Source organism: Balearica regulorum, chromosome 1 (genome assembly GCF_011004875.1).
Source record: "Balearica regulorum gibbericeps isolate bBalReg1 chromosome 1, bBalReg1.pri, whole genome shotgun sequence".
NCBI lineage: Eukaryota > Metazoa > Chordata > Aves > Gruiformes > Gruidae > Balearica > Balearica regulorum.
The window spans coordinates 132,474,009-132,497,325 of record NC_046184.1 but is presented as its reverse complement, the minus strand read 5'-3'; the positions used below and the strand labels follow the sequence as shown (position 1 = coordinate 132,497,325).

General features: G+C 41.8%; 1 protein-coding gene and 1 long non-coding RNA gene across 5 annotated transcripts in view; both read right to left on the bottom strand.

Annotated features, from left to right (window-relative positions):
• Positions 1 to 22,910, bottom strand: part of SH3KBP1 (SH3 domain containing kinase binding protein 1) — a 235,832-nt gene extending 212,922 nt beyond the window's left edge. Inside the window, exon 1 of one of the 2 annotated variants that reach the window (XM_075775507.1) lies at positions 22,346 to 22,910. In XM_075775507.1, the coding sequence (XP_075631622.1) occupies positions 22,346 to 22,349 (4 nt within the window). In that variant the 5' untranslated portion in view covers positions 22,350 to 22,910. The remainder of the gene's footprint in view (positions 1 to 22,345) is intronic. The other variant, XM_075775514.1, reaches the window with a different exon arrangement.
• On the bottom strand, positions 6,354 to 10,333 carry LOC142600129 (uncharacterized). 3 transcript variants are annotated; one of them, XR_012833584.1, is made up of 4 exons: positions 9,630 to 10,333; positions 8,390 to 8,423; positions 7,384 to 7,655; positions 6,354 to 6,804 (listed from the first exon to the last, which is right to left on the bottom strand). It is a non-coding gene; the product is annotated as an uncharacterized LOC142600129 (long non-coding RNA). The 3 variants fall into 3 exon arrangements; XR_012833585.1 differs by lacking the exon at positions 6,354 to 6,804 and having other exon boundaries at positions 6,928 to 7,655; positions 9,617 to 10,333; XR_012833583.1 differs by lacking the exon at positions 6,354 to 6,804 and having other exon boundaries at positions 6,928 to 7,655.
• Positions 22,911 to 23,317: the final 407 nt, after the last annotated feature.

Sequence of the window (23,317 nt, the reverse complement as noted above, 5' to 3'; positions counted from 1 at the left end):
CTGTTTTTTTCCCCTCCTTCTCTCTGGATCCTGAACTTTACCATCTCACGGTCAGCGCAGCCAAGGCTGCTTTCAGCCATCAGATCCCCAAACAGTTCTTCCTTGTTCACAAGTATGAGATTCAGCAGTCACCACACTCCAGAAATCTCCTGGATTGCTCACACCAAGCACATAAGCAAACTACTCTATCCCTTCAGTAGACATCAAGGTGGTTGAAATCCTCCACGAGGGCCATGTCCTGCCAACATGAGCCTTATTGCAGCTGTCTGAAGAAGGCCTCATCAACTACTTCTCTTCCTGGTTAGGTGGCTTGTAGAGACACCCACCACAACATCATCTACATTTATCTGCCCTCTAACTATAACCCACAAACTCTCAGGTGGTTCATCTTCTGTCCCACAGCTGAGCTCCATGCATTTCAGCTGCTCTGCAGCATGAAGAGTAACTTCCCTTCCTTGCTGTCCTAGCCTGTCCTTCACACAGAACCTGTATCCATCTATTGCAGCACTCCAATCATGTGAGCTATCCTATCATATCTTCATGATCCCAATCAAATCGTAACTCTGCAACTCAGTGCAGACATGTAATTACTCTTCTTTGAGCCTCACACTGTATGCATAAGAGCACAGACATTTCAGAAAGGCAACCAGCCATGCTGATTTCCCAGAAAGAGTACAAGAGTTTTCCCTGTAATTTTGAAAGGCACTTCCTTGTTTATATGGATATGCTTGGGAAGGACCCCCCTCAGTCCTGTTTTGTTGATTACAAGGTCCCTACTGTTTGCATCACTCTACACATTTTGTTTGCCAACCTGGTCCACCGCTCACTCACAAGATTGTTGGTCATCCGCTCTCCATCATTTCTATTTTAAAGCTCTCCTCACCTGGTTGGCCAGCCTGTTAGCAAAGATGCTTTTGCCTCACTTAAGTCAGATGGATCCCATCTTTTCCAAGCTATCCTCAAAATGGTCTCATGATCATAAAACTAAAACTCTGTTGCTGATACCAGCTATGCAACCAATTGTTACCTGCAGGATCTCTCCACTTCTCCTCACACCCTTCCCTCTCACTGAAAGGATCAAGGGTGTGAACCACCCAGGCTCCCATGCCCTTGGCTGTCACCTCAGAGCCATGTAGTCACAACTGATACTTTCCAGATCACTCCTGGCAATATCATTGAAGCCTACGTGGAAGAGCAGCGGGGGATAGTACTCTGAGGGCCAGACAAACCTGGGCAGTCCTTCCACGGTGTTCCAGATCCAAGCCCCTGGCAAGCAACAAGCCTCTCTACATGGCAGGTCAGGTCAGCAGATGAGAGTCTCCATCCCCCACAGCAGGGAATTTACCTACTGCTACCACTTGCTACTTTCTCCTGGTGCTCCGGCACGGCTCAGAATTACCCAGCTTGGGTGTTTCACTGGATGCAGCACCCAAACCCTCACCACCTACAAGAGCACTGAATCAGTTCTGTAACTGTAGCTCTTGAGGTGGAGCAGGAGCCCTCCTCCTGGTGTCAGAAGATACAAACTTCAGGCTTCCAGACCTGCTATTTTAGGAGTCTCCAAATCACACCCCAAGAGGCACAGATTCTGCCTGCCCTTCATTCAGGAAAGTTGGGGGTTTGGAGTCTTGAAGCCTCAGGGACTTGCAGAAGATCTGGAAAGACCAACCCTTTGAGCTCAACCATCCAACCAATTTTTAAACCCACCTAGTTGCCCTGCAGCATACCACCGTAACTATGGAGCCATTCCGAGGTGGTGACCTTTGGTGGAGTTTCTGGACCCCTTCTGTGCCAACTGCTACACAAACTAGAGAATCTGTTGAAATACCCATTCCAGTTAGAGAAAACACACAGAAAAAAACCCTCTAAAACAACCCTACATAGTTCTAAAATATGAACTAGAAGTCCCTAAAAATAGCATCGATATTACCCACATATGCATACTTTACCTCAGAGAAACCAATAAAGTTGGTTCAGAAGTTGTATTTACACAATAGCTCTCCAAAGACTACTGGATTCAGGCAGCAGCACCAAGGTACACACACTGCTTTTTAAGCCTCACACCAATTAAAAAGTATATCTCCACAGAACACAACAGCACTCAGGCTCAAAAAGGGCAAAATTCAGTATATTCAGCAGGGTATTTCCAATTTGGTTGAGCCCCAGGAAAGTCCTTTGTTTGGAGAGCAAAGTCCTGTATCCTTCATTTTTAAGCAGCCTACTAGGATGCACTTGTTCTCAGGACTCACAGCTTATACATTGCTTTTTGTATGTGCCAAGTCATTTCTCCTCCCTACTTAGGAAGCTTTTAAATCCTATTCCTATTTTGCTGTGGATGCAATTATATAATGCTTTGCTCCGAGTTCTCCCTAAGCAACCAGGAGGTGGTTAGAGAGTTGTAAGGGGCAGATGGCAATGGAGCAGGGATTCGGGCTGGCTCCAGCTACTGATTCTTCAAACACTCCTGAACATTCAGACTGCAAACAACTCTCCCACTCTCTAAGTCCCATGTTTTAAAAGAGTTCTAGTACCTGTTGCTGCGCTTGAAGTTTTCCCCTAAGAAGGCTGTAAAATTGACACGATTCTTGACATTTTTGTTTTCTTATTCATTATGTTCTCTCTTATGAAAAGAGACCAAAAGGTAGGACAGGGCTGTTGAGTTGAGACTACAGCTCCTTAGGTAGGCTGGAGGCACTGGAGTGATCTTTCTGAAGTTTGTCTGCCTTGCACTAATTCATAAACAGACAGCTGCAGCTGTTCAACCACTTTTGTTTTACTGGAAGTTTAATTAAACAAACAAAAAAACCCTTTACTGTGCAGGCTCTTCACTCTCTGTAAAAGTTTCCACTTATTAAAACACACATATAAATATTTTTAAAAGCTGTCTCCTCTCAGAGAATTCGATTACTGTAACAAAAGTGTGTGTAAGCTGTCAAAGACATAGGAGTCACCAAAAATGGACCACACAATCAAGATGTTTATAAACTCTTCAAAGGAAACCAAGAGCAGAGTTTGGAAAGAGGAATAAGAGCACACCTAACAAATGTGCAGATTGTGACAAACTGATCAGAAGGTACTTCTGAGATCACTGAAAATTCTCATTTATCGCATTAGTGAAGCTTGTAGAGCATATGACAGCCTAAAAGTGCATTATAAATTTATAGGTCCATGAACTGCAGTTTTTAAATCAAGTTCATCTTCTAAAGCATGCTAAACCATGCCACTTTCTCAAACTACGTTTTGAAAAATTCATTCTGCCGGTCAAACTTAACCTTTATTGTTTCTTTTGATGTGAAATTTTGTCTTTATGGAAGCTGGATTGATACTGGAAACAACACTGATCTAGATATGCTAAGGAAAAAGCAGATCTGAGTTTTGCTCCACATCTAAGTACAACACACCTCGAAGTGCTGTGCTAGATTTCCCCTCAGGAACTGGACTAAAACAGTGTCCTGTTTTGCACAATGATTTATGATGTGAGAAAACACTCCATGGACAGTGAGCTCAAACTAATTTTATTTGTTAACCAACAAAGGCTGGTCTTAGGCCCAGGTCTGCCAAGGTAAACAGCTTGTTAGATTAACAGCCAAAACCCAAATCCCTTTTAAGCCAAAAGCAAAATAAAACAGCAAAATTGGGGCAGACAGCTCTGGCTTCTCTTTTTGGTGTATTTTTCTTCAAAATATTATACTCCATGATGCCTGAAAGTCAAATCTGCCCCAGCTTGCAAACTGTAGCTATCAGACTCTTTCTATTGGAAGAAGGCATTTTTCACGTTAGGAATGAAATCCAATATCAAAAGCTATTCAAGTTATTTTGATCTAAAAAGGGAATGTTCATTCCCATGCCAACACAATCAGCATTTCCTAGCCTTATATTACCATCAATCCAAATTGTAACATAAAAATCTCATGAAATAGAATCAAAGCTAGTTATTACCAACCCTGTTGGAGACTGGCACAGTACAACTCATTACTGCAATGTCAGAGATGAAGATTTTTTTAATTTAATGCTTAGTGGCTTGGGTTTAAAATAAAAAATTTGAAATGTTAATGCTGTGAATCAGGAATTGAAATGTAACCTCTCAGCTATATTTAAAATAAGTATATCTGGAAAAATACTGTTGATTAAAAGTTTAACTATTCCCACCTTTTATTCCCCAAATTAGTCTTAACAAACACGCATGAAATGATTTTGTTGATAATTACATTTTTCCTATTGATTAGTTTCCTTGCCACATTTTAAATTACAAGTAAAACCTAATCTCTTAAAACTGACCTAGTCACAATAAGCATTTGTTTAATAATGCCACCAATACTTGAAGACAGAAGTGTCTCAGTTTATGCTATTTTCAATTATTGCACAGTGTCTTTCCAAGCAAGAAATGAATCAAGAAAAGAAACAGAGATTTGCTACTGTGCAACAAAAACTACATTATTAAATCAGCTTCTGGTGACACCTGAAGTGTGTAGGCACAATGGAAATGTTATTAACGTTTTTGGCACTCTTCCACCCCAGTAACAGCATCCATATGGCAACACCACCTTCTGCAGCAGTATGGTTTCACACACAAATGCAGACCTGAAAACTAGTGTATACAGTTAGACATGGTAGCCAAAGAGTTAAGAACTTCTCTACTTTAAGTTTTACGTTTTCACTTTTGTTAGCTACTTCGCTTCATGCGAATGGTAAGCACACAGGTTGCATTGGCTTACCAAAAAACCAGAACTGAAACTAGACAAACTACCTTCAAATGTTTTACACTAAAACTTTAATTTAAAGTTTAAATTACTTTTCCTCAGAAGAGAGTGCAACAGAGCTTTTCTTTTTTGCATGAAGATAACTGTTCAGAAATAACAAAGACTAACAGCATGAACAGGCATCACACAACAATCCCTACTTTTATGTCAGACTCTGCATAAGCCTCTACAGGAAGGTCTCAGCAACTACAGTAGGCTTCATGTCCTCTACTACCTACAGGAAATTGATCTATTATCAAAACCTATTAATCAAGAAGTTGGAATGCACTGCAGTTTTGTAACACCACATTTTGCTTGTAAAACAGTTACAAAGATTCATTTGGTAGCGAACACTTAATAGTTAATCAACATTTTCATTGTAACTATATTTTATAGCTGGTTAACAATCTGGCCATCAAATTCCATCTGCCTCAAAACTTGCTAGACAAGGTTTTACTTCAGAAGTGCTGTTCTGTTTGAGACCCTGAGGTATGAGCTGGTGAACATACTAGGCTTTTAGTGCTTATGGGCATACTTTTAAAAAAAAATAGTATTTTTGCTACACAACAGGTTGCAATAAAACTCTTAGTAAGACATTAGGAGCCACTAAGAGGGAAAAAATCAGTACCTTTCATTAGACCAAATGACAGAGCATAACTTACATTCTGAACTCAAACGGAACAAACAAACAAAAAACCCCAGAACACTAAAATCAACACTCAAACTACACTATAGCACCAGTTTTCAATAGTACCAAGTTTCCTAACCTAGACCTGGAGAGCCAGAAGGCCTGAAGACCAAATGTGACCTACAAGGCTGTTGTTTTCTGGACTCTAGGAACACTGAGCAGCAGGCAGGCCAATCATATGGGGGATGCCATCGTAAAAAGGTGTTTGAGGGAGGAGGAGGAAGATAGATTCATATCTATATTATAGATAGATATATCTATATATTCATATCCATCTGGGAAGAAGAGTTCAGATGGGGCTCTTCTACCAGAGAACAAAATAATCTGTAGTTTGTCAAGACTCAACTCTCTCAATGTCATTACAGTTTATAATTCTAGATGAAGGAGCCACTGAATGGCCTTTGAGTCACCACTCTACCAAAATGAAAATGCTCGTTGCCACATGCTACCTCTGAAATGCACACAAAAAACAATATAATGACAACAACAAGAACAACAAGAAAAACAACATGGTTTAAATGTAGATTGCAACTGGGACTTTTAAGAAGGCTTGAGCTCATCTGCGGCAGAAAAAACTTAAGCATTTTGTATCTGCTTCATTGAAAGCAACTATTGAAGAACCGTGATTTTCTTGAAAAATGAATTCCAAATTTTGTTCAATTTTTAACATTTTTTTTCTTTTGCAACACTATCAGGAATAATACTTTCTGCTAAAAGTATTTGCAAGGATTCAGCTTCACAAAAAAGAAAAGCTCAAGGGGGAGGAAAATCCAATATCTGTACTATTCAACCTTCAAGAGGTTAAATCCATGCTACATGAGAAACAGCAACTCCTCTGCTAAGACAACAGCTTTCAGTTTACATTACATTTTCCTATTTCCCCTTCAAAAACAATGGGGGGGACCTAAAGGTCATAGGCCTAGAATAGTATCTTCACTGAATCACTCTGTCAAAGAGCAGGGCAGTCACAGAAGGGGCCACCTAAATCACACTGCACATGGACCTTTTTATGTTACAGTTCCAGTCCTCCCTAAAGGCCACAAAAGCTCTTCAGCCAGTCTGCACACTCATTGCAAACGTAGTAAGCAGCCACAGAGCACTTCGGACAGATGGGAAGCATTTGAGAGGAAGATCCGTTGTGTGCAATTCACACGTACAAAGGCACAGAAACAGAGGAGCTGCACAGAGGACCACAACCAAAACTTAATTTGGAGGACAGAGTGAACACTTGGCTCTGGGCTGTCCTGATGTGATTCTTCTCTGGGCAGCAGCAGAGTCAAAGCCACTCCAGCTGACAAAATGCCCAAGCTGTCCTTCAGGAAAAGAGGAGAGATAGTTTTCTGGTTTTCAAGGAGGGATCAGTATGATTGGTTCCAGCTTTTAAAAAATACAAACACCAAGTTATTCTAGCGGAATTTACCCAGCAGTACAAGAAATACTTTATATGCCAGCTAAGGCATTTGGTATGACCACAATTCAATGCAAAAATCTCGCGTTTACGGTTAGGTAAATAAAGAACAACAGTAAGTCACTGCATTTGTATTTCTATATATAATGTGGGGCGTTTCCATATTAAAAATACATCTCAAAGCAATTCTGCAGTAAACAACTTCAGGCCGGTACTTCTAATAAATTTTATGAATTTGTTCAGCTTTTCTCAGGCCTATCACAGTTGTTTCCTCTCAATGAATTTATTATGTCTCACTCATATCTCTTGATACAAAATTTTTAAACAATATGCCAAAGCACATCTGAGCATCAGAGATGTTCATGAACATGCAGCTACGGAGTAAGCAGGGAAAGATAGGTGCGGTAGTTCGAAATGGCAGCAGTTACATCTGTATTCCCAAAGGCTTCCCTATATACCACTTTGGATCCAACAACACATGTTACATCTTATTGGGCCAAGTCCCCTTAACCTTTTGTGAGATTGCATAGATAATCTTTGGAACTCACAGGGATGGCAGTCTGGGAAGCACTTGTATTCCACCAATTAATTCATCTTTTCCTCCTGGGCAAAGTGATCCTTCTGCCTCAGACAACAAACTGCTAGAATCAGACTGTTTCTACTGAAAGACCTTAATTTTACTCTAATTCACGGGTTCTGTCAACCAGAGCACCTCTCAATGACTGCAGACGCTTCCAGTATACAGCGTTCACAAACAAACTTATTTTTGATTCACATTGTCATCAAGTTCATAGATGATGCACATTGCATTAACCTGTAGCTGAAGTAATACAGTGCCTCTTAGATGCAAAATCGTCTTGAGAGTTGGTTCACTTGTTTTAACATCGCTCTTCCCCTCAGATACTAATGCACACAAGCAGCCACCCAGCAGAAATGGAAGACGTTAGATTCAGAGGGAAACATTTAACATCATCATCTTAACGTGACTTCCTGCCAATATCCATAAAAATAACTCAAAGTTTTGAAAAGTATAAAGGATTATACCCATTGCTGGGATCAATAGAAAAAGAGAGGAGGATTGTAACTTAAGCTAAGTAAACAAAGACAAATAATTCCCATTTGACAAACTATATATATTTATAAAAACTTGTTAGTAACGCTACTCTTGCTGTTTCTAAATCACATTCTTAAGACAACTGAGAAGCTAGGAAGGATATTAGTTACTTCTTCAGAACAAAAAGGAGCTAAATATACAGCTAAATAATATAAATATACAGCTAAATATAGCTAAAACTTTATGTAAAATTACCATTTGGCTAAATTAATGAAAATTGCTACTGAATGAATGTTTCAACATAAAAAGGAAGCGGGATAGAAAACCTGATGCCATGAAAATAACTGCTGTTTAAGATTACTCAGAAGTACTAGTCCAGTATCATTCCCATGTGATTCTAGTCCCAAAGCTGCCTTGATAATATTTGTAGATGCTGATGGATATGCACTGAGGTGGAAGGTCAAATAAATAAAAAAATTGGAAAGCCAGGGAACAATTACCTGTTCAGTGATATGATGTAGCATCATTTAACTCCTAGGAACATGAGAAGTTGTAGTCAACAATTTGTTCATAATCTTAATATTGTGTGCTGCGTAGTGTTTAATTGTTAAAACTTCAGAGCTTCTAGAACAGTAACATTCATCTGGTCTCATCATAATCAGACTAAAAGCATGAGTGTAGTTACGGATATGATCTCAGATGAACTTGAAGGATTTTACTACAGATGCTTAAGCTGTTACTATCACTATCCATCTTTGCCAAAAGTAGCAACCATTTTGCACAGGAGGAGGATGGGGAGAATATGACATACTCCTCTGCATCGTTGCCACGTTTTCTTAAAGAACTGATAAAGATAGGTTTATATTAAGTAACTAGACTGCAAAGTGGTGCACAGATACATCCTGTTGTGATATTCCTGCTGTTGGAAGTGGCAATTTCTGCAAAAAGAGATTGCTAGCAGCAACAGCTTGATACAGCCAATATCCTTGGACTGTGTTACAGCCCTTTGCTGTGTAATGCCAGCTGCAGACAAACATGGTGTCTTAAAATAATTTCAAAGCTATGTCGTTTTCCCTCAGTTTCATGGAATTCTATTACTTTTAAGACAGCAATTGCAAAATACTTACCCCAGCAGCAGCTCTTGTGATTTGATCTGTCAGATGTTAAGACTACAAACCAGTGCCATGTTTTAACTGATACATTATAACCTGTCACAAAGAGATGTGCTGTACAACAGTGAGAACCTGGACTTGATGTATAAGAGAAATGATCAGCTTTTATAATTCTAACCCTCTTTTACATAAATCCAGGCATTTCAACCTACAAAACTTCACATTCAGAGGGAGGTCAGGCCAGGTATGGAACTCCACAGCAGTTTCATAATTTATAAGCCAAATGAAAGGACACTTACTATCGCACTTCCACATCCAACAGATTGTCACGCATTACAGGAGCTATGAAAGCTATGTGTGTGCTGAGGCTCATAGCTCTGCGTACAACAGCTCAGACCACAGGTAATTTGCATTTCATCACTATGGTCCTGCACAAGCTTTACATGCCAGTACTTAACCATCTCCACTAACCTTTAGATCATACTGAAAACCAGCCAAAAACCACCTAAGGTGTTAAAAAAACCAAAACCAAACAAACTTGCTCAATTATATAAGCAACAATGGAAGGCAGGGTAGGAGTGTTTGGAGGAAGGACACATTTGATTAAAATAATACTTTTACCACCCACCAATATCACATTTTTTCTTGATTAATAATGAAGTCTCATAAGACTGCTGCTCATAATCCTTAGCAACTTGTCTTTTTGCATCAGGTTCTTTTCTTCTCCTTCATACTATGGTAAGAGCAATAGCACTGAAAAAAAAAAAACTGTTTTAGAAACAGAAATTACTGCATATAAGATTCACAAGTTCCAGACAACCCTTGGGCAAATAAACTTAACTATCATATCAGGTAACATGTGTTGACTCTGTGCATTAAAAAACTTTCAAATTTTAATTTTAGAATTCAGGATGCAATTCTGGAGAAGTAAGTTTTAGATGGTATCTTTAATGCCTCTGTTTTCTCAGGTCAAATCAGTTTATGCAGGCAATTTCCTCTGGGTGTCACAATAAATGGAACTCATAAACTGACATACTTTTTTTTTTGCTCTTATGAACAAAAACATTCCCACATCACAACCATTAGCTTCTCTGTTTTGCTTTCATGGTGCTTTTCAAAATCCCATGTGTCAATTAGGCCTGGGCAAGGAGGCACTGCCATTAACATCTTTTATTTTCATTTTCTCTTTAGAAAAATTCTCTGGATTTTGAATAAGGCAAAGCCTTTCAGAAAGCAGAGGTTATGCTAGAAGTAGAAGACACAGCTCTTCTAACAGGTATCTCTGGTATTCAGGAAGTCTCCTCCAATTGAAGAAACACTCTCACTTCCAGGAGATCTTCTTTAACACTTATGATTAGAATAAACCTCCAAAAAGGAGATACTACACAGAGCTCCTCCTTAGAAGAACAATCCTGAAAGCAAAAACTGATGCAAGCCAAACAAGTACATCTGAAAGCTTGTCACTGACTTTCATTGTGAGCAACAACAGCTTGCGACCTGATGCCAGCATTGCTGCAATAGGGAATTTGAGCCACTGTATGCTGGTTGAATGAGAATGCTCAGCAGAGCTGCGTATGGAGTGAAAGCACAAACAATAGTTAGCATTTAGACAGAAGAGCCTATTGCTGCATTAAGGATGCGGGCAGAAAGGGGAGGAAGCAGCAGGGTGGAGCTCTGTGGAACCCAAGTAAACATAAACAGAGGCAATGAACCCTATTGTTTTATAAGCAATTATTCTTCTGACAACCTCCTCCTCCCTTCCACCCCCAGTTACCAACACCGGCGCTGTCTGGAACAAGCGTGTGGACAAGTAAGTGACAATAAGATTCTATTCAAGATGAGTAGAACCTCCTCATCTCAGAATCCTCCCTATCCTGGGAGGCAGCGCGCAGGTTAAAACCATAGAACCAAGAAAACTAGAGAGGACGGAGATAACACTGTCACTGAATGCTGACTTGACCCCTTCTTCCAAAGCTAAGCAGAAAGCTCTACTCCCTCATCTAAGAAAAAGATTCCTGGGCTCCATCCATTTGACAAATCTTTTCATGACCTTCCCTGGTTTACAAGGATCCAAGCTCTTGGAGCTAAGGAAATTGGAAGCCAAAACTAATCCTACATTCCAGAGGGTCTAGAAAGGCAAAGACCATTTCTTGCATTTAACAGCTCTGCCTTGTAAGGCTGCATTTACATCAGCTCCTTCGTTTTGGTTCTTGAGACAGACACTGACAGACTTGAGCAGACAGGAACTGAAATACTACTTAAAATAGCAACATCCTGCTTTTAAGTTCTCCAAATCCAGAAACGTTCGAACTTCAGCATTTGGCTTTGCCGACTTCCACAACCTGCTCTTCTCCACACACCAAAGGCATCACTCAGTCTTCCATCAGAAAATATCAAAAAGGTGGCTGGCAAAACACAGTATGCAACACACACCTCAGCATTTACCTTCCCAGGGTACTCTGGAAAAGGTAACTCAGCGGACTAAAGCAATAGTCTCTAAAAGACAGCCAGTCCATCTCTTTCCTCACATGGTATTTATGGGAAACCAGCTGAAGGTTTCTTGTTTCCCTAATTCTGAAGCAAAATTCATAAAGAACTACCCACGACTTTGCTGCATTCCACACCAAATTGTCCTCAGAATTCTGTATGTCTTTGCACCTTAATATAGGGAGTTTTGAGACTAAGTGAAGTATATAGGAAAGTTTCCTAAAAAGAGAAGTAGTGCCCTTGAAAGACAGATGAAAGAGAAGGAAAGATGAATTTGAAGGAAGTGTGTATGAAAAAAAGAGATGACAGAGCATCAGGTATCTGAACAGACAAAAAAGTGAGTGAAGAGCATCCTTCCTGAGAAAGAAGTGAGACAGAGTGATGTAGATCTATAAAAAAAAACCCAAACCAACCAACCAAAAACCACCACCAAACAAACAAAACCCCCCCAAACCACCACCAAAACACAGCTTGCAAGGGGTGATACCTGTGAATATTGAAATATTAAGATCAATTCAAGCAATTAGAGCCATTGCTCAATACATGTAACCAAACAAAAGGGAAACCATTGTAACTTAGAAAATGATTAGTTGTAACATAAGAAGCTCTGGAACAATCTCATTTTAAACAGTTCGGCCTCGGAAGAACAGATGCGCAAAGCTAAGAAAGTTACAAGGTGATCACAAAACCAGCCTTGAGGGATAAAGTATATGTGATACCAGGACTGAGTCTGAAGACCCCCGATGACCACCCAGAGGTGCGAACAAACGTGCGCGAAAGACATTAGCATATGCTAATGAGTTCCCAGAAAATCCATGAATGTGATAAGCACTACTCGGAAATATAATGAATATGTATATTAACACAGTATAAATACTTGCTAGTTTTGTCTTTTGGGTGTACACGTTAGGTGGAGTTATCCCCTGTGCACCCAGCGCTGCAATGAAGAATGCCTGTTTTCTAAAACTTCAAAATAAGTCTTAGAGAGTGAATTATTTTGCCGCTTTCTGGTAAATGGGGAAAGAAGCATACATGCACTTTTATAAGTGATAGGAAGAGGAGCAACTGCTTTCTGACAGAATGAGGTGAAGAAATGAGAAACACACAGGAACAAACAAGACTGTTTTCTACACAACTGTGAACAAGCTATCAGATATATTGCAGAGGAATATATATTAATAGATCTCTCATGACTCCAGAACCAGCGCAGGTGACTTTGGATTGTCAGATCATAGTTTACCATGAACTAGATGGCATCTTATCTCAATCTTCCATGAAAACCACAGTCAGATAATTGAGATGTCAGCTAATCAAAAGCACTATTTATAGATGCTTCACACAAAGAAATTGTAGTCTTTAAGTAGCATGCTTAAAGCAAATCAAAGCGAGCAATTCTGAAAGGCAGTATGAGGTGACAGAACAAAGACCGTTCAAGCTGACCTCAGTGTCAAAGTAAAACTGACAAGTGTATTTCAACTCTTTTTAAATGCAGCTAAATAAAGCTATTTGATGAATTAAATGATCAGCAGATACAATGGACTTTAACATAAAGTTTCAAAGAAAATAAAGATCTTTCCCATTTTAGAAAAGATTATTGGATGGAGCAGGAAATAGCAGCTGTCCTGGCGGATGAACATTAAAAACAATTGCAACAAAAGACCACAGCAACAGTAGCAGCAAGATTTCTCTCTCAGTTAAAAGGCTGTTTCTTGCAACAGAAAGAGCCGATCTTACTTGTACCAACTAGCTGGCTATTCAAAGGCACATTTCTTTTCAACACACAGGACACCTAGTTCAAGCCTTCAGTAGCACTCAGTGAAGCAAGGAAGAAGTCAGAGACGGGGGGGGGGGGGGGTGGGGGGGGTGGGGGGGGGTGGGGGGGGGTGTTTCTGCTGTATTAAGATCTTCCATCAATAAAAGAGCAGTTAACTAAACTGGATTAACTATACTCAGAAATCCATCTATTAAATACATACTCTATGAAGTTGGAGCAGTTTTATACAGATAGCTAAACTTGGCTCACTACAGGCAACAAGACTCATAGACTGCTATGAAGAAGGAATCAACTGAGAAGCAGCTCAAATGTATAAGCTAACTAGCTAAAATCCAACAAAATCCACAAATAGTTCTGTCACCTGAAAAATTAGATATATTGTTAAGTTACTAACAAAAATAGCTACATTTCCAACATTAAGAATACGGCAATTAACAATGAAATAAAGATAAAAAATAATCTAGTATCAGACTGAACTAGTTAAACGATCTGTTCTTTGCAGCAAATGGCTTAGAATCTTAAAATGAGATCAAAGTTAAATGTTACCTTTTTCATTAAACAAAAACACAAAAGCACAGAAGTGTATCAAAATCATACAAATCTAATAGTTGGAGCCAGTTTAAACCATCAAAATATTTAAGTCTGAACCAACTCTAGACTTCAAAATTGCATAGTGATTAATCTTTTCTTTCCCACAAGCAATCTAAAAATATAGAAATAAAAAAAGCAAAGTTTGTAAGCTACCAAGCCAGTCCTCTCAACAACTGCTGGCTGATGTTTCCTTGAACAAAAATTTAGATTGAAGAATAAAGCATGGTGCATGCCATTAAGGAAAAAATCTTTAATATCATGAGGGCTCACAAATTTGCAGACATCTTTTGTACTCTTCTGGAACTAGAATTTAAATTTCCATTGTATCAGCAAGCGAAGTTCCTTCCACACATTGCTTGCTACCAGGCCAGCTTTCACATGGTACAATTTTCTTTTCCCAGTTAGTAGGACCATACCCTCCCTGGAAGTACTGGTGCGGATTCTATGCTCACAAATGCCTATTGTCACAACCTGCTTGATCATGCACTGGAGGCAAGGCTTCTCAAGCTTAACCTTGACTAGAAGGTTTTCCTCTCTGCACCCGTTTCTCCTTCCCTTCCCTTTGCCTAGTCATTTAAAAGCTAATGGGAACAAAGTTAGGTTCTTCTAGGGTTTGGGGGTTTTTTTGGCAGAAGTTGTTTGAGGGGTTTTGGCTGGTTTGTGTGTTGGTGTTTGGCTTTTGGTTTTGTTTTTTTTTAATCTGAGAGGTTAAGCAGAAAAATTGGATATTTGTATTCGACAAACACTGCAGTTCTGCAGTCTTATTGTAATACAGTACCCAGACTATTTCATAGGAAAGTAAGATGGTCTTGCCTAGAGTGAAAAGTCTTGATATCGTATTTTTCCACATAGCTGTTGATGACATAAGGACACATTCATAAGAAATGGCTGACGAAAAGAAACATATCTAGATAACCAATCTTCATCCATAAAACATTCAAATATTGGTTATAAATAAGCATCACCGCTCTTCTAAAGCAAGTCATTTGGAAACATAAGGACAAAGCTAAAACACTTTTTTATAAACATTCTGAATTTGACAGCAAAAAAGTTTTAAACCTTGTCATAATGAAACCCCAAAATAAAGGCGTTTTTTCTGGACACACTTTGGAATTTTTGGTGTGCCCTTTTACAGACAGAAGAGCATGAACAGCTCAATAAGAGCTCAATGAGACCTCACAGAAAGAACAGCAGGAATGAGAAAAACACTGAAAAATTAAGCTGAGGTCTTGCTGCTTGCCAGTTTTATGTCTGCCACAAGGATAGCAAATTTTCAATGCTGCACAAGCCTATCACAGAAAAAAAAATCCACTCTGCCAAGTTACCAGAGTATTAAAAACGTTTCTTGCCAGTGGTGAGGATGAATCAGCAACCACAGATACAGGACGTATTTGATTTAAACCTGAGAGTTCTCAAAGGATGTTTTTATGTTTGGCTCAAAAAAGTTCTGTGTGTGTACATTTATACCCTAATACTTCTGCTATGTTTAACTAAAACCTTGATAAATCTAGCTATGTGGAAAGATAGTGCTACACACACAGAGAGTCAGGGTGATGCTGGCAGTCGATACAGCAAGGAATAGCACCAGCAGCTGCACTAACCTCCAAGAACTTCTTGTCACAAAACCAAACCAAAGCAAACAGGAAAACACCCTGAAGTGATTTTTGTGCATGTTTGTATTGAGAACTCATTATCAATAAACAGCACCAACATGTTGCTTTGTAAATTAACAAGCAACTTCCTGGAAACTGCAAGCAGAGGACACAATATGTCATGGGGATTTCTGTTTTGCTGAGGGTTTTTGTTGCTTTTGATTGTTGCTTTTGTTTTAAAAGGCAGGTCACATAAATTCACTTATTACAAATTACCTGTGGGACACAAACCAATTTATAATATGAGCAGTGTAACCACTGAAAGCTAATTAAATATTGATACATCATTTAACGGTTTGGGTTGGAAGGGACCTTTAAAGAACATCTAGTCCAACCCCTCTGCCATGGGATCAAGTTGGGCCTTGACTTGCAACACATGCATTGAATCTGTATTGTCATTTTTGAAAAAACATTGGTTCCCTGGAGAGTTGCGCATCAATGCTGACTTTGGTCTTCAAATAAATGAACAGAATTACACTGGTTTTGGTGTGAACTGGTTTCAACTGTCAGAAGTGATTTAGCTGCACAGTATGAAAGTGTGAAAAGGAGATAAAGAGGAACTTTTTCCTTCTGTACAATACTTCTAATGAAATTCAAAGGCAGAGTTCAAAAGGCACTTTACACTGATGCTACAGATTAATTATAACTTAGGGATATTTTCTTCATATAACTGTTCAGCTTTCTATAGTGCATTATCCTTGCTGCTAAAGAGGATTGTTTCAGCAGAGACATAATTTCTGATCCACAACTCTAGACAACTCCTCATCCTAAAACAGAAGCACAAATTCTGAGCAAAACCCCCAGTGGAATACAAACTGCTATAAGAATGAGAACAAAGATATCCTCTCCCCCTCCAGCCCTCATCAGGATGCTCCTTTCTCCAAGGCAAAGTTACATTGGGAACAAAGCAAAGCTGAGACATCACAACAGTCATCTCACCATACACCTTTTAAGTGGACATTCCACTGCATTCTCAAGAGTTGTTTTCTACTGATTCTACTCAATTATCAATAACAAAAAGGGGGAGAAAAGTCAACTCCATTTGCTAATACAGTCCATGACTACTGAACTGCAGTACTGCATATTCTTTCACACACAAGGACTTAAAGCTTTTATTGTGTTTCCTCTCTGTGTGAAGCAGACTGTCAGCAATTACTTTTACATTAGCTGAATTACTGAATCTTGATACTCACCTCCTCTTTTGTTCCCCTCCCCCTAATATATTCTTTCATCATTCCTGAGTGTACACAATGTAGATATGCCCTACAGCTACTTCCTGCTTTTGCATCCAGGGAAAACATCCACTCCCTGGTCCAGTATTTTGTATTCTTGTGAATTTTTTTTTAAAAATCCGCAGATAGGAACCATACAAAATCCATCATCATTTTTGATGAGCTTGTTCTGTAACAGCAGTATCAGAGCAAAACAACAGGTACCACCTCTGTGGCTGTTTTCTCTCCTTTGATCCCATCAGGCCTAACCTGCTTTCAGCACTTCAGTGACCTCTAACATTTCAGAGCTGAAATTTCAGCTGCTCATTTCACATTACCAAGCTCTCCTTTTTCTCCTCCTAACACACGCATCCCTTCCCCTTCAAGTGGGGAAGGAGTCAACGCATTATCTACTAGGTCAATGCTGATCTGTTATATGAATTCTGATACACTGCTGGTAGAATGATTACCAGCAGTATTCTCAAAAAAAACCCTTTAACATGCAATGAATAGCAATTACAAGAGAGGCAATCTCAATAAAATTACAGATAAATTGTATACATTGCATTAGTAGCAATATAAACAAACATATATGCACTGAGCATTAAAATCAAAATAAAACTGCTTCTTAAGAAAGTGTTTTAATTATTACACACACTTCCTTAAACCCAGGCAGAAAAAAATACCTTTTTTAGCGGCTCTACCATAATTTTCTACATATGAATCTTTGATTAGCACAAAAAGGAGCAAGAATTCTGCTGTTTTAAGAAACCATCTATTTTAAGCATTCTCTTCTTTATCACACTTCCTGATCTAAAAGCAACAGTTAATATAAAGAACAACTATAATGGTGACACTGAGAAAAGATGACCTATTTGAAAGGGGCAAGCAGAAGAGGTACCAACATACAGAGAAGACTGTGCAGTCAGAAATTATACACACATATTTATATATTTTGTATTTCTTGATTTCAGACCCCTATCTTGATCCATTTAGAAGGCAGCTCTGACAATCTTTTATGACAGAAATATCATTATGTCTTGATTTCTAGGAAAAAAACCTTTGTGCCAGCTATTTTTGTATGAAATTTTATATAGGTTACTGAAAATATTTTATCACAGTTTATGAAAACTCCACTTGAAATCAGACATGAAGACATTCACAGGCTGTATAAATATTGTCACCAAACAACCCGAAATCTGATCCTAAACAGGTCCAATGCAACTGCCTTGTTGTGAGAAACAAACCTACCAACAACAATAAAGGAATCAAAAATGAGTAAAACCCCACATGAGGAGGAGAATAAAGACTTTTTACAAGCTGGGGGGGATTTTTACACAACATTTCCTATAAAAAGCCACTTCACAGCTACTTAAAACCTTATTAAAAAAATTAAAGTGAAAAAAACCATGCTAGTCATCCTTCTCATGATTTTTCCTTATACAGCTGAAACTGTTCAACTGTTTTCAAGGATGACAAGAATGACACATGCTATTCCTATTAAAAAAACGTCTTATAGCTATTTTGCTGAAAGGTTCCAAAATGTCCACCATTTTGGAGAGAGAATTTAAAATTTGTCAGGGAGTAGTCAAGAACCAAAACCACACCTACCACCTTCTGTGTGCGATATATACAAATTCTGCTAAGCTCAGGCCTCAAAAATGCTTTGTTTTACACAGGGCTGTAGAGTTGTTAGAGTTTACCAGCTAAACTCCCCAGGTCTCCCGCTGCAGTGAGCACTCTCCAAGCCATCCCACAGGGCCAAGCATAAGTTTTGATGCAGGCGCAGCTCTCACTTGCTGGAGGTCAGTGTGGCGCCACACGCAGGAAATGTGCTCAGAGTGCTCCCTCTGTTGATATATCGATAAGAGAGAGGGAGAAAGAGGAAGTGGTACGCCTGAAACGTGTAAAGAGAAGTAGAGAGAGGGGAAAAAAGATAAAAAGGTAGGGGTTTACAAGGGAAGCTGGGTAGAACTTGAGGGCAGGGGATAGAGGAGAATTTGGACAAAGGAAAAAAGAGGATTAAGAAAGGGGAAAAACAGGGAAAAGGACTGCAACTGGTACAGACCAATGAGACTTTCACATAGATTCAGGTTTTTTGACTACATTACTTCTTGGTGTAACATTCCTTTGGTGTGTACTAACTAGGTGTGGTGTTTCACAGCAAAGCATCTTTCTCAATTACTAATGTAAAATCATGCAGACGATAGTTGTTTGCCAGTATTAGCAATCTAACTGGTCCAAAGGGCACAAGTCTGTCTCTGGATCCAAACTCCTAACTATGGCGACAGCAGAGGTGATCAACGTGATTTCACATAAACAAAAGCAACGTATCCTCGCTTCTCCTTTCCCAACAGAAAAGGTTTAACAATACCTTGAAAAATATTAAGATGAAAAAATACTGATGATGAAAGTGCTTATTTATAACCTGGTATTTACAAGCACTAGGATGAAGGCTTCAACTGCTTAGTTTCATAGTGTTATTATTATATAGGACCCCTACCTCATTTAATGCACTAAGCTGTCTGTGCTCTGAAGATGAGCAAAGACTGCACAGCAGAAAAAAGGATCTTCCTTCATCTACTGCAGAAGTTGGAAGGTGTGTCTCAACTGACACATCATCAGTTGTTTTGTGATGATGGCAGTCAAACACTGCTCTCTAGAATCAGACTTGTACTCTTGCATTTTCTAAATTTGATAAGCAGTACATTTCAAACCAGTTTTTCCACAGGTAGCTACCACACCTTCTTCTTACTTTGTTTTCTGGACCTCCAACTTCAGGAGGACACTCTAATGTGTGGGCATGGAAAGCTCTTTCAAATGAGACTGAGGAGGTCTCTAATCATATGCAATTCTAAGTAGTCTTTAAAAAAAAAAAACAAAAAACAAACCCACAACAAAAACCCAACAACCCCCCCCCAAAAAACCAACAAAAAAAACCCCAGAACAAAACAAACCTGAAAGCAACAACATGCAAGCAACCTCCCCCCCCACATACAAGTCCCCACAAAAAAACCCACCTCTTCATTTCTCGGATGCTCAAGGAAGGGGACCAAGCTTGTTGCACTGTATGCACAATTACCTTTAAGGTCCCCCCCTTTTATGTTCAGAGAACTACCACCGTTGTTCCATTCAACTCTCCTGGCAAGTCCATTCCAAGTGTAAATTAATTCACCTTAAGGTACCTTAACTATAATGTCATAGAAGAGCTCATAAAACATCAAGTTGTATTTCTTAGAAGGTTTGGGGTACATGCTCTAAAAAGGCTTAGGGCCAGACACTGAACTTTAATATACACATATGTGTAACATATATGTATATATTCACGTACAGGGTTGAACTAATAGCAATATGCAGTGTCATATATAACACATAACTGGTTACAATGGGAGGCATACAAGTAATTTAAAAATAAAACACTAGGAATCTTAACAGTGTAGTACACATAAAGAATTCACCTATTCTTTTCTGCATCTAAAATATCTTCCAAAAACGCTAACAATGTTAAAAATGTTTTAAATAAAACTCTGTTTTCATTTGACATCCCCTAGAAAGATTTTGCTTTTGTATTACTCATACCTTCACTTCCTTGCACAATTTTTCTATTTGTTTTTAAACTACAAGAATCTCTTACCATTTAAAGATATGAACAACAATAAAACCATATCTACCTTCCCTCCACTCCCATTTTGCAAAGAAAAGTCTGACTGAATCACAGTGATTTGGGAAAGTCATTATCCAAATGAGCTGTAAAGAAGCCAGATGTGTACTATCATGGCCAGCCCAGCAGGGAAGGGAAGGGTGGGTAAGAGGAAAAAAGATGGCCTTCACTGCTGAGCTACAGTATTCAAAAAACCTTTCTAGAGCTCTATCAATGCAAGTTACTTCACTGCTCCTTTACAGCTTTCCTTAATCTTTTGTGCCGTGAAGCTAAAAAAAAGGCTAATATTTGAACTATGGATTAAGCAGAAATCAGAAAGTCTTATTGTATCGCAATACAAAGTTAATAAGAAATAAATGCACTGAGAGAGGTCAATAAAACAAAAATAATATTAAAAAACCAATTTCCTGTGACATGCCCTACTGAAGACAGATTTTGCTCCATTCAGCAGTTATAAACCCTACACCTCATTACGGCACTATGTTTAAAATCTTATCTGTCGCTACAGTAGACAGAAGTTGAGAGCTGTGTTAGCTAGCAGGCAAGCCAACCCTAACAGAGTCTTCTACAATGCACCCAATTAAATGTGGTGATCTGGGATGCTGGCCAACTCCCAGCAGCATCAGAGTTCACTCGGATCAATACAACTGAATGAGCTGCATAGGGATGAACGCATTTCAGCCTGAACTGGAGGACTAACTGAAAGTCAATAGAGAAAAGCTAGTGCTTAATCTTGTAACATACAGGTACAGCAGCTGTGCATCGCTCTGATAGTACCCCGCAAACTAATCTCTCAAAGAACAAAGGGACGTTTTCCTACTGTATTCCTAATGTCACCGTATCACAACAGGTAAAACTGTGTAAAGTATCTGCCCGCATAGGGCACTATATTTAGTCATTTTAGCGATACTGCTCTCAGGTTCCCCCACAGTCCAACAGCATTTCCGCAACCGTGAGCGGAACGGGCAGCTGGGGGCCTAAGAGCATCTGAAAGCCGGTTTTCTGGAGGACCGTTCGCCGCTGCCTTCAGACGCCGGTCGGTGGGTACACCCAGGACTGCCCACCAACAGCAGACGGTTTCTTTTGTTCCCTTCAATCCATCATCTTCCGCCGGGCACCGCGCTGGGCAGAGAGAGCCGCGGGCCAGCGCCGCTCCAGCGACGCCCCGGGGCGCATCGCTCAGCCAGCCCGCGCCTGGCACCGCTGCTGCCGCCACCGCCTCGCCTCGCCTCCTCGCCCCGCATAATGGGACAATTCATCCCCAATCCTCCTGCTGCCCACGCCTCCCTCTCCGCACAGGTAGCGGGCGCTGCCCACCCCGGGCCGGGCAAGCAGGCGCAGACTCTTCCCGAAGTCCGCGGGAGCCACCTCACGGGCAGCGGCTGCCGAGCGCAACCACCCCCCGCGCAACGGTTCCAACGACCCCCGCGCAACCGCCCCAACGGCCGCCCCCTTCTGGCGGAGCGGTCCGGACGGTCCCCACAGGCCGCCCCGCGCCCCCCCTCAGCTCTCCCCTCCGGCAGCCCCTCGGCGGAAAGACCGCAACCTGCGCGCCCGGGGCAGAGGTTTCCCCCCTCTCTCCGCCCGGCCCGGCGCCACCACACCCCAGGCTGCCCGGGGATGGCCGTGCCGGGCGGGAAGGCGGCGAGGCCGGCCAGCCGGAGCACGGGAGGGCTTGTAACCCCGTCAGCCCCGCTCGGGATCACCCATCGCGGCAGCCCCGAGGGGCGCCCGGCCCTCGCCCCGACGCCGCAAACCCCAACCTCTCCGCCTGTCACATGAAAACAATTATTGACTCGGCCGGGGGAGGGGAGGAGAAGTTAAAAGCCATGAGACGGAGGAGCGGCTAGCTCCCTCCCCACCGCCCCCGGCCCTCCGTCGCGGCGGCAGCACGCACCCCACCCGCCCGGCGGGAGCCCCAGCCGGCCCCCCAGCACCGCCAACTCGGAGCCAGCGGCTTGAACTCACTCATTTATGTCGAGCTGGACTCTGCTTGGCAGCGGAAACAGGCTGAAAGTTTGAGGCGGCTGGCCACGGCGAAGGGGGCGAGAGACAGCCGGAGCCGCCGCCACGGGAAGGAGAAGAGGCTGCTGACAGAGCCGCTCCCTCCTCCGGCGGCTGTCGCTCTCAGCACCCGCTGCAGCCGGGCTCCATTCTGCGTCTTGCTAGCAGCACCTCGGCTTCCCTCAGCATATGTATTCGTATGTATAAAAAAAAAAAAAAAAAAGGAAAGAAATGAGGCGAAAGAAGGGGCTCAGCCTTCAGCTCCTGCCAGCCACCTGGGTCCCCGCTGCCGCCGGGCAGAGGAGCCCGGGCGCCCAGAGGCGCCTGCTGCCGAGCCGCGGGGATGGGCGTCTTCCCCCGCCGGCCGGTGCGTGCGGCAGGGCGAGAGTGCGACGAGCAGCTGAGTCTACCCGCCGCGGGCGGCTGCTCCTGCTGCCGCTGCTGCCGGAGCAAGCGGCTCGGCTCGGCGCTGCGGGAAGTGTCGCGAGACTGCGCCAGAGCCGCTGCGCCGCCTCGGGCTGCCGGGAGCGGCGGCGGGGGAAGGAGGGCGGGGAGGAAGGAAGCGGAGCGGCGGTCCCCAGCGGGGGCAGGGTCGAGGGAGAGGGGTGCCGCGGCGCCCCGGGCCCGCCTCGCCCAGCGGGGGAAGGGGGTGGCGGCTTTCCTCTCAGGCCAGGAAGCGTTAGCCGGGTACTGGCGGTACCGGAGGAGCGGGCAGGCACGGTAGGGCAAGGGGCTCGCCGTATTTCGGTGCTGGGAGAGGAGGAAGGGCGCTTTGGGCTCCGGACACCGTCTCTGGGAGCGGGCAGCCGCTCCCCCGCGACGGGAAAAGAGGGTACCTCAGATTCCTGCCAGCCGCCTTACCCGTCCGCGCACGCCCCCCGGAAGCCGTTACCTGCTGCAGGCCGTGCCCGGTCCTGCACCCGGGGCTCTGCCTTC